General features: G+C 46.0%; 2 protein-coding genes and 1 long non-coding RNA gene across 6 annotated transcripts; 1 reads left to right on the top strand and 2 right to left on the bottom strand.

Moving 5' to 3' along the window:
• Nucleotides 1–148: 148 nt before the first annotated feature.
• LOC6725405 (neuropathy target esterase sws) lies at nt 149–11,361 on the top strand. Of its 3 annotated transcripts, XM_016172866.3 has the most exons (12): nt 149–1,035; nt 3,357–4,088; nt 4,157–5,085; nt 5,148–5,719; nt 6,013–6,431; nt 6,558–6,833; nt 6,889–7,075; nt 8,114–8,230; nt 9,114–9,230; nt 9,705–9,916; nt 9,971–10,315; nt 10,379–11,361. In XM_016172866.3, exons 1-12 carry the CDS (start codon nt 934–936, stop codon nt 10,778–10,780), a joined length of 4,410 nt encoding a protein of 1,469 aa, XP_016038476.1. In that variant the 5' UTR covers nt 149–933; the 3' UTR covers nt 10,781–11,361. The 3 variants fall into 3 exon arrangements, with proteins under 3 accessions (XP_016038476.1, XP_016038477.1, XP_016038479.1); XM_016172867.3 differs by lacking the exon at nt 8,114–8,230 and having other exon boundaries at nt 150–1,035; XM_016172869.3 differs by lacking the exon at nt 9,114–9,230 and having other exon boundaries at nt 150–1,035.
• On the bottom strand, nt 6,694–9,114 carry LOC120285329. Its single transcript, XR_005544621.1, has 2 exons — nt 8,331–9,114; nt 6,694–8,248 (listed from the first exon to the last, which is right to left on the bottom strand). It is a non-coding gene; the product is annotated as an uncharacterized LOC120285329 (long non-coding RNA).
• A 69-nt stretch (nt 11,362–11,430) lies between the features above and the next one.
• LOC6725404 lies at nt 11,431–12,197 on the bottom strand. 2 transcript variants are annotated; one of them, XM_044923642.1, is made up of 2 exons: nt 12,066–12,197; nt 11,431–11,986 (listed from the first exon to the last, which is right to left on the bottom strand). In XM_044923642.1, the coding sequence occupies exon 2, from the start codon at nt 11,846–11,848 to the stop codon at nt 11,486–11,488; it is 363 nt and encodes a 120-aa protein (XP_044779577.1). In that variant the 5' UTR covers nt 11,849–11,986; nt 12,066–12,197; the 3' UTR covers nt 11,431–11,485. The 2 variants fall into 2 exon arrangements, with proteins under 2 accessions (XP_044779577.1, XP_002106420.1); XM_002106384.4 differs by having other exon boundaries at nt 11,431–12,155.
• Nucleotides 12,198–12,199: the final 2 nt, after the last annotated feature.

Raw genomic sequence — 12,199 nt, 5'->3', positions numbered from 1 at the left:
CCTTAAGTATTATTTTGCAAATGAAATAATTCGGTTTGCATACACCAAACCTTTACGAGTTTTACAAATTATTTTGAAATAACCGTTCTAAAGTCGACATTGAATGGTCACACTAGCGGGCTGCTCGCACAGCTGTGTAACAATCGATTTCCGGGCATATCGATGTTTTTCAATCCACCATCAAAGCGAATCGATACCAATAACAATAATTCTAGAGTGCATTTCAGTTTATTAGTTTGTAGTTACATAGCAAAATGCGCGTTTATTTTGGCTCAGTAAATTAAGAACATTTTCGTTACACGTTGCCTCGCCCCCCATCCAAACGGCAAACCACCCCCCGCCTCCGCCTACAATAAGACAGAGAGAGGGATAGAATAAAACAGAGAGAGAGCAACAACAACAATATAAAACCAAAACGAAAGATTTCCGAAAGAAACCACCAAAAAAAACAACAATTGCTTCGGTTCTGGTGATTCTCGTAACAGCAAAAACAACAGGATTTTAAATCTAAATCAAAAGAAGCTGTGCTCTCTGCTGTGCGTGTCTGTGAGTGCGTTTGTGCGGTACGGTGCGTGCATTATAACAATTATTGCACAAAAGGCATGACAAACGTGGGGCGGGGGTGTCTGTAAATGTGAGTGCGATAGAGCGCGACATATTCAAACAAGCTAGGGACGGAGTAAGAGAGCGAGGGAGAGAGAGAACGCGACGGTGGCAACAACAAAGGGCTGTGATTTTACTTTGCCCCCTCCACCCTGTACCCCGTCCCCTCCTCACACTTGCGTATTTACCAAATAAACGGAACATACATAAGCCAAAATAGGCAGAACAACAACAACATTGAGAGTCAACTAAACAGCAAATCGAATAGTTTCGTGGGAGAAAGGACAGTGGAGCAGAGTCATTGGAAAACTGGCCGCGTAAGAGAGCGCAATGGATGTCCTGGAAATGCTGCGCGCCAGCGCCAGCGGCAGCTACAACACAATCTTCTCGGACGCGTGGTGCCAATATGTTTCCAAGCAGATCACAGCAACGGTAGGTGCACTTCACCCTTTCTTTGTCTTTTTATTTGCTTTGACTTTGGCTCTGGTTTTGGCTTGCTGTTTGCAATGTGAGTGAGTCAGTTTCTAGACAATATGTGCGAGAGCGAGAAGACGCGAGGATTAGAAGGGCAGCTGGAAAGCTTAAAAAAAAAAATAAAAAAAAGTGCAGGATTACAGCTGTTCGGGCTTGTGCCCCTGCTTAAAGCACGAGAGAGAACGTGAGCGAAAAGAGAGCATGTGGATCTTACTTATGCAGGATAACAGCTGTTTTAGGTTCATGTCCAGGCTACATATAATATAAGATTACTAAGTATTTACGTACTCACGTCACAATTCTTTTATATAATTCAACAATTTCATTATGAATACGGCTTTTTTGTGACAACATCTATAAAGATTAGGGCCCCTGATAAAAATCACAGAATGAGCGATAAAGCAGACCTAAGTAGTTAAAGTAAAGTAAACCGACTTTATTCAAGAAAACCCACTTGAGTATTGAGAGCAAACACCTGTTCGAAAATTCCACTGTATTGTGTCTGTAATTTTTTAATGTGTAATCCATTATCTTTATGGAAATTTTTCTAAAAAAAAATTATTACAAAATGTTAGCTTGACGAATGAATGTCGGCCAGACATAACTTAACATCATAGGTTAAGTACTTAGATTTATAGGTAGAAGAATTGAAATAGTCGCGAATTTTCGCTGTTCCTGACTAGTTTTCCATAACTTAGTTCTAGTAAACCCCACCAGCGGATTGAAATTAAGACCCCAGCTAAAGTTTAGAACGAGACAGGCTAAGGCAAGTGTAGATTTCAGGACTCTAATCTCTAATCTCTTAGAACCCAGCTAAATGATAAGAAAAGAGAAAAACCGGAAGAGAAAAGGGGAAACTTCCGTGTTTTCATGCGTCGCCTCAAATCGAAATTGTTTTGTGGCCTTACATAAAACAAAACGAAAGAAAAACAAAAACCACTGACTACAGTAGCCACATGATAACACCACACGACCATAGTATTGATAATGACAGCCAAGCGACCCCGAAGCAAAAAAAAAAAGAAAAAGAAGAAAAACTAAACCACCCGAGCTGATAACTATGATAACCGATTGCTAATCAGAAGCACGTGCAATCGTGGGCGGGGGGTGCGTACGAAATCAGTTTTCAATAATTCAATTAACCCCTTGGGGCCAAATCAATTTAGCCGCCTTGTGACTGCGCGAATTTTATCGTTATCGTGTTTTTATGCGTGTGTGTGTGTGTGTGTGTGCTGTCCGATCAGATCAAAGCAAATCCAATTGGATAAGTGCGTGTGTGGCGCAGCTTCGGCTTCCAATTAGACCGACTGAGTCAATTGGTATTTATGGCATTTTTTCTTGTACATTTTGCAAACCTGTTGTAAAAATAAACTGTAAACAAACAATAATTGCTGGGGGCAATAAAAGACAAACAGTAGGTGCAGAGAGAGAAAGAATATGTGCAACTTATAAGGGGAAAATAAATAAAATTTCTTTACAACTAAAACGAATGCCTTGTTTATTTCTATCGAAAGAAATGAAAACTTTGTCACTATAATTTACGTTTAATGAAGTGCGAGAAAACCTTTTTTTCGCCCTGTGTAATATCAAATGCGGAAACTGCAGACAATAACAAATCGCCCGAGAAACTACTGCCACAACAAAAACAGCGACTGCAACAATAACAACTCACTCAGAACCGCTAGCAACAACAATAAAACAACGTTTCAATGTCAAAGTGCTGAGTGCAATAACAACAACAATGGCGATGGCAGCAACAAACAACAAGATTTGGGGGAAAATAACAACAAAACACAGCTGATGCACTTGATTACATGGGCGTGACACTTGCTTTTGGGAAACTGCAAGTGTCTTCGTGCTAAATAATTCATCCAAAATAACTGGGCGACGTGGAAAATACGAAATGGAAATCATATTGGACACGACATCAAAAAGTCACTGTTATCCTTTCGTTTCAAGTTCTTAGGCTGGAGAAGTATGAGAATTAACTAATATTCCGTCTAGTTAGTTTAGTTTTGATTTTACTTCAAAAATAGTGTAAATATATATTCAAAAATATAGAAAACAAAAAAAAAATGAATTTTGTTTACATTAGCTTTTAATAGCTCTATGAGAATGTTAAGTTCGGAACCAGTTCGATTGACAGGGATTTGAACTTCGAAGGAAATTTGACAGTTGTCACGTGGTTCCAGCATAGCGTTCTACCGAACTCCACAGCCATTAAAATGAAAGCCTTTGAACGGAGAAACCATCGCTATCTTATTCAAATTTCTTTGCAGGTGTACATGTATTGCGCCCTGGTAATGATGAGCCTGCTCTTCATAGCCTGGTTCTTGTACTTCAAGCGAATGACACGTTTGCGTCTGCGCGACGAGCTAGCCCGTTCCATTAGCACCGCAACGAATTCGTCCGGCGATCTGCGTGGCCTGCGTTTCCGGAAGCGCGACAAAATGCTCTTCTACGGCCGGCGAATGCTGCGCAAAGTGAAAAACGTGAGCGGTCAAATGTACAGCAGCGGTAAGGGCTACAAGCGTCGGGCTGTGATGCGTTTCGCGCGAAGGATACTCCAGCTGAGGCGGGACAATATGCCGCTGGAGATGCGCACCGTGGAGCCGCCAGCCGAGTATCTGGAGGAGACAATCGAGGGCAGCGATAGAGTTCCGCCCGATGCGCTCTATATGCTCCAGAGCATTCGCATCTTTGGCCATTTCGAGAAGCCCGTCTTTCTGCGGCTCTGCAAGCACACCCAACTGCTGGAACTGATGGCCGGCGACTATTTGTTTAAGATAACCGATCCGGACGATAGCGTCTATATCGTCCAGTCGGGCATGATCAATGTGTACATCTCCAATGCCGATGGCAGCACGCTGTCATTGAAGACGGTCAGGAAGGGCGAGTCGGTGACGTCGCTGCTCAGCTTTATAGATGTCCTGTCGGGGAATCCCAGCTACTACAAGACGGTCACCGCCAAGGCCATTGAGAAATCGGTGGTCATTCGTCTGCCCATGCAGGTAGTTTTCTAACTAAACTTCATGTTAATAGAACACTCACTTATTTCGTTCTTTTCCTCCGTCTGCAGGCATTCGAAGAGGTGTTCCAGGACAATCCGGACGTAATGATTCGCGTCATCCAGGTGATTATGATCCGGCTACAACGCGTACTGTTCACCGCTCTGCGCAACTACCTCGGTCTGAATGCCGAACTGGTGCAGAATCACATGCGCTACAAGAGCGTATCCACAATGAGTGGACCGATCAACTCGCAGACCTCGCAGTCCTCACGCCAGGCGCCCAATGGGCCGCCCATGGTGATCAACCAGATGAATCTAATGCAGTCCGCTGCTTCGGGAACGGGATCGGGTGTCTCGGTGACAGTTACTCGACCACCACCTTCGCCATCGCGACACTCGCGCGAGGAGCACACGCTGTCCGATCCGAATCCGAATCCGGATGGTAGTTTTCACGGAACTACCAATCTGTTCACCGAGGTGCATGGCGATGCGCCCAATGCAGATCTATTCCACCAGCAGCAGCAGCCCTCGGTGGGCAACCTATCCACGCGTCGCAGTTCCATAACTCTGATGGCGCCCGATGGTTCGCACTCGTGTCCACAGACACCCGGTGTGACAACCTCGATAGACATGCGCCTGGTGCAATCCTCTGCGGTGGACAGCCTGCGCAAGGAGTTGGGTCTGTCCGAGGAGGATTCCCACATCATTGAGCCTTTTGTAGAGCTGCGGGAACTGGAGCCCAATGTCACCCTGATTACCGAGGGCAATGCGGACGATGTTTGCGTTTGGTTTGTGATGACGGGCACATTGGCTGTTTACCAGAGCAATCAGGATGCCACGCGTGCCAAGCAGGATAAGAGCGACATGCTCATCCACTTTGTGCATCCCGGCGAAATCGTTGGCGGACTGGCCATGCTAACGGGAGAGGCCAGTGCGTATACCATACGATCGAGGAGCAACACCAGGATAGCCTTCATCCGACGAGCAGCGATATACCAGTGAGTTTGGGCGTGTACAAAATGAAGCCAAGATATTTATGATTGCTATATTTCCTCGACAGGATCATGCGACAACGACCACGCATTGTTCTGGATCTGGGCAACGGAGTAGTACGCCGCCTATCGCCTCTGGTGAGGCAGTGCGACTACGCCTTGGACTGGATCTTCCTAGAATCGGGCAGAGCTGTCTATCGGCAGGACGAGAGTAGCGACAGCACATACATTGTGCTCAGCGGTCGAATGCGTTCGGTGATCACGCATCCTGGTGGCAAAAAGGAGATCGTCGGCGAATACGGCAAGGGGGATCTTGTGGGCATCGTCGAAATGATCACGGAAACGTCGCGCACCACGACGGTGATGGCTGTGCGCGACTCGGAGCTGGCCAAGCTGCCCGAGGGCCTGTTCAATGCCATCAAGCTGCGCTACCCCATCGTGGTGACCAAGCTGATTAGCTTCCTTAGCCACCGCTTCCTCGGCTCGATGCAGACGCGCTCGGGCAGCGGGGCGCCGGGCGCGCCCGTCGAGGCCAATCCCGTCACGCACAAGTACTCCACGGTGGCCCTGGTGCCCATCACCGACGAGGTGCCGCTGACGCCCTTCACCTACGAGCTCTACCACTCGCTCTGTGCCATAGGTTCGTATAAAGCTAGTGAGCGCTCCAATCTGTGGGACAATACTACTATCTATACATTATTATTTGTAATTGATGAAAAGATCGGAGGGTTCTATGATACAGTTTGTTAGTTAAACGTTCACTTTATATAAACAAATAGGAGAATAATAATAAGAGGACAAAGTCCCAGACACTTCTTTTCCGCTAAGATTTATTCAGAACACGATGGATAAGTCCGGTAACGTTTCACATTGCTGCACTGAATCTTCGATATACCCGCCAATTGTAACGTTCCTCCTCTGTTTCTCGCTCAGGACCCGTTCTCCGTTTGACCTCCGATGTGGTGCGCAAGCAGCTGGGCTCCAACATCTTTGAGGCAGCCAACGAGTATCGTCTGACCTCGTGGCTGGCACAGCAGGAGGACCGGAACATCATCACCCTCTATCAGTGTGACAGCTCGCTGAGCGCCTGGACACAGCGCTGCATGCGACAGGCCGACGTTATCCTGATCGTGGGCCTCGGCGATCGCTCCCACCTGGTCGGAAAGTTCGAGCGCGAGATCGACCGGCTGGCGATGCGAACGCAGAAGGAGCTCGTCCTGCTATATCCGGAGGCCACCAATGCCAAGCCGGCCAACACGCTTAGTTGGCTAAATGCCCGACCCTGGGTGACCAAACACCACCATGTGCTATGCGTCAAGCGGATCTTTACGCGCAAAAGTCAATACCGCATTGTAAGTAAGAAAGGAGGATGAGCTGACATGTTTGCCAAAAGCTTAAGCTGCAGTCTACAGGCAATTAGACTTTATTTCCGATCAATGTCTAGGTTATTCCGTGATCTCCGTGATCTTACCTTTCAGAATGATCTCTACAGTCGCGTCCTGCTGTCCGAGCCGAACATGCATTCCGACTTCTCGCGCTTGGCCCGCTGGCTTACGGGCAACTCGATTGGCCTGGTGCTGGGCGGCGGAGGAGCGCGTGGAGCTGCCCACATTGGTATGCTGAAGGCCATCCAGGAGGCGGGCATACCTGTTGACATGGTGGGCGGCGTCAGCATCGGTGCCTTGATGGGAGCTCTATGGTGCTCGGATCGTAATATCACCACGGTAACGCAGAAGGCGCGCGAGTGGTCAAAGGTTAGTTCCTTATATACATATACATGTTTAATGTATACATATGCAAATACTTTAGAAAATGACGAAATGGTTCCTACAACTACTTGACCTCACCTACCCGATCACATCGATGTTCTCCGGACGGGAGTTCAACAAGACGATCCACGACACTTTCGGGGACGTGAGCATCGAGGACCTGTGGATACCCTACTTCACCCTCACCACCGACATAACCGCCAGTTGCCATCGCATTCACACCAATGGTAAGTCAACTCAGACTTCTCTTTCTGTCTGTCTCCCTCGCTTTGTATGTGGCTGTCTCTGTCATTTTCTGTCGTTTAGTCGCTATTCTTTATTTTTTTTTTGGGATATCGGCTAATGGGAATGCAATGTACTTAACTAGTATGACCTTTAAAGCTAAATCGTTTGTAATAAATAAACTGATAATCGGTTCTGAATACTTTAAATTTGTATTTAAGAAAGTAAAATTAGTTACATTTTCGAAAGAAATTGAAATTGGTAATTTGAAAAGTTTGAAACTGCTGTTAATACATTGTACTCTTTATTCTATATGCTCCCCCTTTTGGTTTGCTTTCTGCTACAAGTTTTTCTTTGGGTATTTTCCTTTTTTATGATTTTTGTAGTTTATTATCCCCACCTTTATTGTGCTTTTGTATCGTTTTGTAGTTCCTGATCCTTTTGATCCTTTGGTAGCCTTAGAACTGAGTGTGCCCAAAAATGAAATCCCAGACAATGAGACGCCCACACAGGCACGCACCCACACAGTCACGCACACACACACACACACATAGGCACAGCCACATTCCATGGCCCGCAATTTTGTAGAGGCATTTTCACTATTCTTATTGTTATTTTCTGCTGTGGAATCGACTAGTTATCGGCGTTATGCTGCCAATCGAATGTGCCGTTTTGTTTGAACTTGAAACCTAACAAACCAAATTTAAATCTCATTGTTGTCGCTGTTGTTGTTGTTGTTTGGAGAGCTTGTGCCATAAATCGAAATGGTGCTCTTTGCTAGAGGCTAAACTCGTTGCTCCTCTTTTAAACCACCCCGCATCGCTGCGCCCATTAAAACCCAATCCATTGGTGCTCCCCATCCCAAAATTCTCCATTTCATATACCCCTTTCTCTCCTCCATTAAGAAAAAAAAGATAGCTCAAAGCAAGTTTCTCTCAATCTTTCTTATTTTTCTCTTCTCCTCCCCCAAAACACAAACACACACAAAACACCCACCGACTTATCATTGCTGGCATGTGTCTGTCGTTGATTTTAAATACCAGGATCTCTGTGGCGTTACGTACGCTCCTCCATGTCGCTCAGTGGCTACATGCCGCCGTTATGCGATCCTAAAGATGGGCACCTCTTGCTGGATGGCGGCTATGTGAATAATCTGCCAGGTAATTAGCACTTAGCAACTAGCAAATAGAATTAACAAAAAAAAAAAAAGAAAAAAAAGAAATATTTAACCCTGAGCGTTAATCCAACAAAAATTCTCACATTAAACTTCCAATCTAGAGCTGAGTTTTTCGGCACACAGAGCGCGCGCGCAGAGTGTTGGATTCCACTTGTTCGATCATGCTTGCCTGCGTTCTACGTTCCTCACGTTCCATTCCGTTTGTTTCGCTCCGTTCCGTTTCTGGTCCCTCTTTCCCGGCAAATCCCTGAGATGATGTTATATTTGTTGTTCTTGTTCTCCTAGATGTTTGAAATGTTTGAGAGTTTGAAACTTTTTCACGCTGGCAATGCCAGTGTTGCCTATCGATAGTTTGCGTGGCCTGCATTTCTAACGGTAAAGCGCATTTGTTTGCACCATCTGTCCCACTCCCTTCTACGTAAACACACCGAACATGCACACGCATACCTATACATAATTACCGAATCACACCTATAATTGAGTGCACAAAGTTTCTTTGGTTTATCAATCTTTTACCTATTTTAGTTTATTTGTGGTATTTTTAGTTGCTTTTTAGTTTGTTTATTTCCCAATTGTTCGCCTTGACTATTTTGTTGTTGTATGCGTATAAGTAAACCCAATTTCATATGTAGCTTTAGCACTGAAATAAACCATTATTTCGTGGATAAAAGTGTGTCTCTTTCTCTCTCTCCCTCTCTCTTTATCTACGACACACACGACCTGTCTCTCTCACACACACACACAAACCAATTGAATAAACCAATGCAATCCACCACGTGTTTTCGTGTCATTCACAAAAAAAAAAAACGATCCACAATATTGTGCTGTTGTTGTTTTGTCCCATCTGTGATAAAAAACAAAAACAGGCCACCTGTGGCGGTACTGCCGCGCCAGCATGTCGATTGCCGGCGTCTTCCCACCATTTTGTGATTACCGCGACGGCCACCTGCTGCTCGATGGCTGCTACACGAACAACGTGCCAGGTAAAAAGAAAAATTGAAACACCATCCACATTGGCGATGCACGATCCTGATTCCAACGCTCTGCGCCGCCCCCTGCGTCCGTCCAGTTTTGGAAATTCGCGATGCTCGTCTCCCAGCATCTTCTTCCAATGCCCAATCCAGTTTCAATCAAATTGTCCACACATTCCACACATAAATTTACGATATTCGCAGATATCACAACTGATTGACTTGGCAATAGGACTGAGATGCTGGGGGATAAGATTAAACAAATGCGTTTACAATGTGAATTTAATCAATTTTGAAACATGATTACAATATATTAATCCAAATCTAAATTGTAAACGCAATTTGTTAAATTAGTTGTTCAATACCGTAAAACCAATAAGCACAACTAACTGAACATTTGTATTGCATTCACAACATCCTACACATCGCGACCAACTAAATCACCACCCGCATGCTGGCCATTTTATTTCCTTGGCCACCATTTAGCCGATGTGATGCATAATCTGGGGGCTGCTCATATAATCGCCATCGATGTGGGATCCCAGGATGACACTGACCTGACCAACTACGGCGACGACCTGAGCGGCTGGTGGCTGCTCTACAAGAAATGGAATCCCTTCACGTCGCCTGTGAAGGTGCCCGACCTGCCGGACATCCAATCCCGACTAGCCTATGTGTCCTGCGTGCGCCAACTAGAGGTAAGTGATTCCATGAAATCGAACTTCAAAGGCAATTAACATTTTTTTCTGCAGGAGGTCAAAAACTCCGACTACTGCGAGTATATCCGACCGCCGATCGATAAGTACAAGACTCTAGCCTTCGGCAGCTTCGACGAGATTCGCGACGTGGGCTATGTGTTTGGCAAAAACTACTTCGAGAACATGGCCAAGGCGGGTCGATTGGGCCGCTTCAATCAGTGGTTCAACAAGGAGCCACCCAAGCGGGTTAACCATGCCTCCCTCAACGAGTACACGTTCATCGATCTGGCGCAGATCGTGTGCCGTCTGCCGGAGACATACGCCGTGAATACCGCGGAACTCTTTAGCGAGGACGAAGACTGTGATGGCTACATTTCGGAGCCGACCACACTGAATACGGTAGGTGATCCGGTATCATTGCAACATCTATGTTTACTTTTACTAAATAATGATTTCGTACAGGATCGGCGACGCATCCAGGTGTCGCGCGCTGGCAACTCGTTATCCTTCTCCGAAACGGAAATGGACTCGGACGTGGAGCTTGACCTGAAGCTGGAACGCAAGATGGACAAGTCCACACAGTCGTCGCCGCCGACGAGCAGCAGGACGGACATGCGCGGCAAGGAAGAGGCTAAACATATGGCTAATTGGCATTGGGGTGTCAAGCACAAGGATGAGACTGGCAGCGGAGCCACTGTAGCCACACACACACAGACTGGTCAGGAGCAGGAACTCCAGCAGCAGCAGCAGCAGCAGCAGAAGCTGCAGCAGGATCAGGGAGCTAGGGCTGAGCAGCTGGTGGATATGGATAAGGAGGAGGACAAAGAGAACAGAAGTAGCCCGAATAACGAAACCAAAAACTAGCTATATATAGACAAACAAAACAAATACAAATGCAAAATCGATGCGTGTATATCTACTCAACAAGAAGCATTAACAAGCCGGAGGACGAGGTGCCTTTCGCTTGCCAGACGCCCAACGGCACAAGGTCCCGCCCCCCACTTCACCAAGAAAGCAACCGCAACTACTCAATCATCCAATCTCCAACGAAACGAAGTAAAATAGCAATGACAAGGAAAATTGTTAACCTATAGGTTTTATAGCAACCAAGACTTAGGCTTAGCTTAGCGTATGAAACGATTAACACAATCCATGCATCCACTCCTTCTCATTCACCTAACCACACCAACCCACACCCATTGTAATGGAGGCACAAGAAGTCCACAAACTTTGTATATACATATAGTTATATATTTTTACTGAAGCAACCGATATTGTAGCCCCGAAATTGATACTCCCTCGCAATGAACTCCCTTAATTCAGCCCCAAAATTGCCGCACACTCTTGTAGTCTCTCTACTATCTTAGGTAACAAATTGTTTGTTTAATGGTCGGATTTTTTTTGTAAATGCAAACAAATAAATTTAAAATGGAAGTACAAACAGATCGACATTTTTATGTAAATTCAATTGTTAATTTCAGAATTTTAAATGAAATCATATATCGTTTTTACGAAAGATAGGAGAAAAAAGAACGTTTAGCGGTTTTTTTTATTTGAACGAAGCACAAATCAAATACGGTTGCCTGCAGTCATCAGCAGCTCATCGAGTAGCTCGGCCACAAATCGTGCATCCATCACAAGATTTGGTTCCCGCTGACCGTTTTGTGGCCAGTGGTCCGCCTCATGGTAGTGGACCGGATAGAAATAGACGTACTCTTCGACATGCTGGCGGGGCTGAGGGGACATGGGACTGTGGAGCTGCACTTGGCGTCGTCCAGGTGGACGATGCATTTGCAGCCGTTGACCCACGACAAGTAGATCCAAGGGGTTATTATTGGGCGCTGGGAACTTAACCGATTTACTCGGATGATTGCGTCTCATCTGCGTTGTCTGCTTACTGGCCATCGGCGCCAGCTGACCGCCACCGCTCATCCGCTGGCCAGGATGGGCGGCGAACGGTGGCAGCAGGAGCGGATCGTGGATGAGCAAGTCGCTGGACCTCTTGCCCGTCAGCCGCTTGAGGCGTCTACCAATCCTGTCCCACTCGTTGCGTTGCCGCTGATGCGCCTGCTGCAAGCGCCAAAGTGTTGCAACGTCCATTTTGCTGAATTTTTTTTTTCCAATTTCAATTCTTTTTTTTTCTACTAACCTAAAAACGTGGCAATTCTAAAATTTTGATTGCCATAATCCAGGGATCAGCGTAGGCACTTGTAAAGTTGTCATGTTAACCTCTCTGGTGACTGAAGGGAAATTTCAGTATTCAGGAAAATTTGCACGCTCGCA

This window comes from Drosophila simulans, chromosome X (genome assembly GCF_016746395.2).
Source record: "Drosophila simulans strain w501 chromosome X, Prin_Dsim_3.1, whole genome shotgun sequence".
Taxonomy (NCBI): Eukaryota; Metazoa; Arthropoda; class Insecta; order Diptera; family Drosophilidae; genus Drosophila; species Drosophila simulans.
Note: the sequence above shows the minus strand (reverse complement) of the source record. Positions and strands in the feature narration are given on the sequence as shown.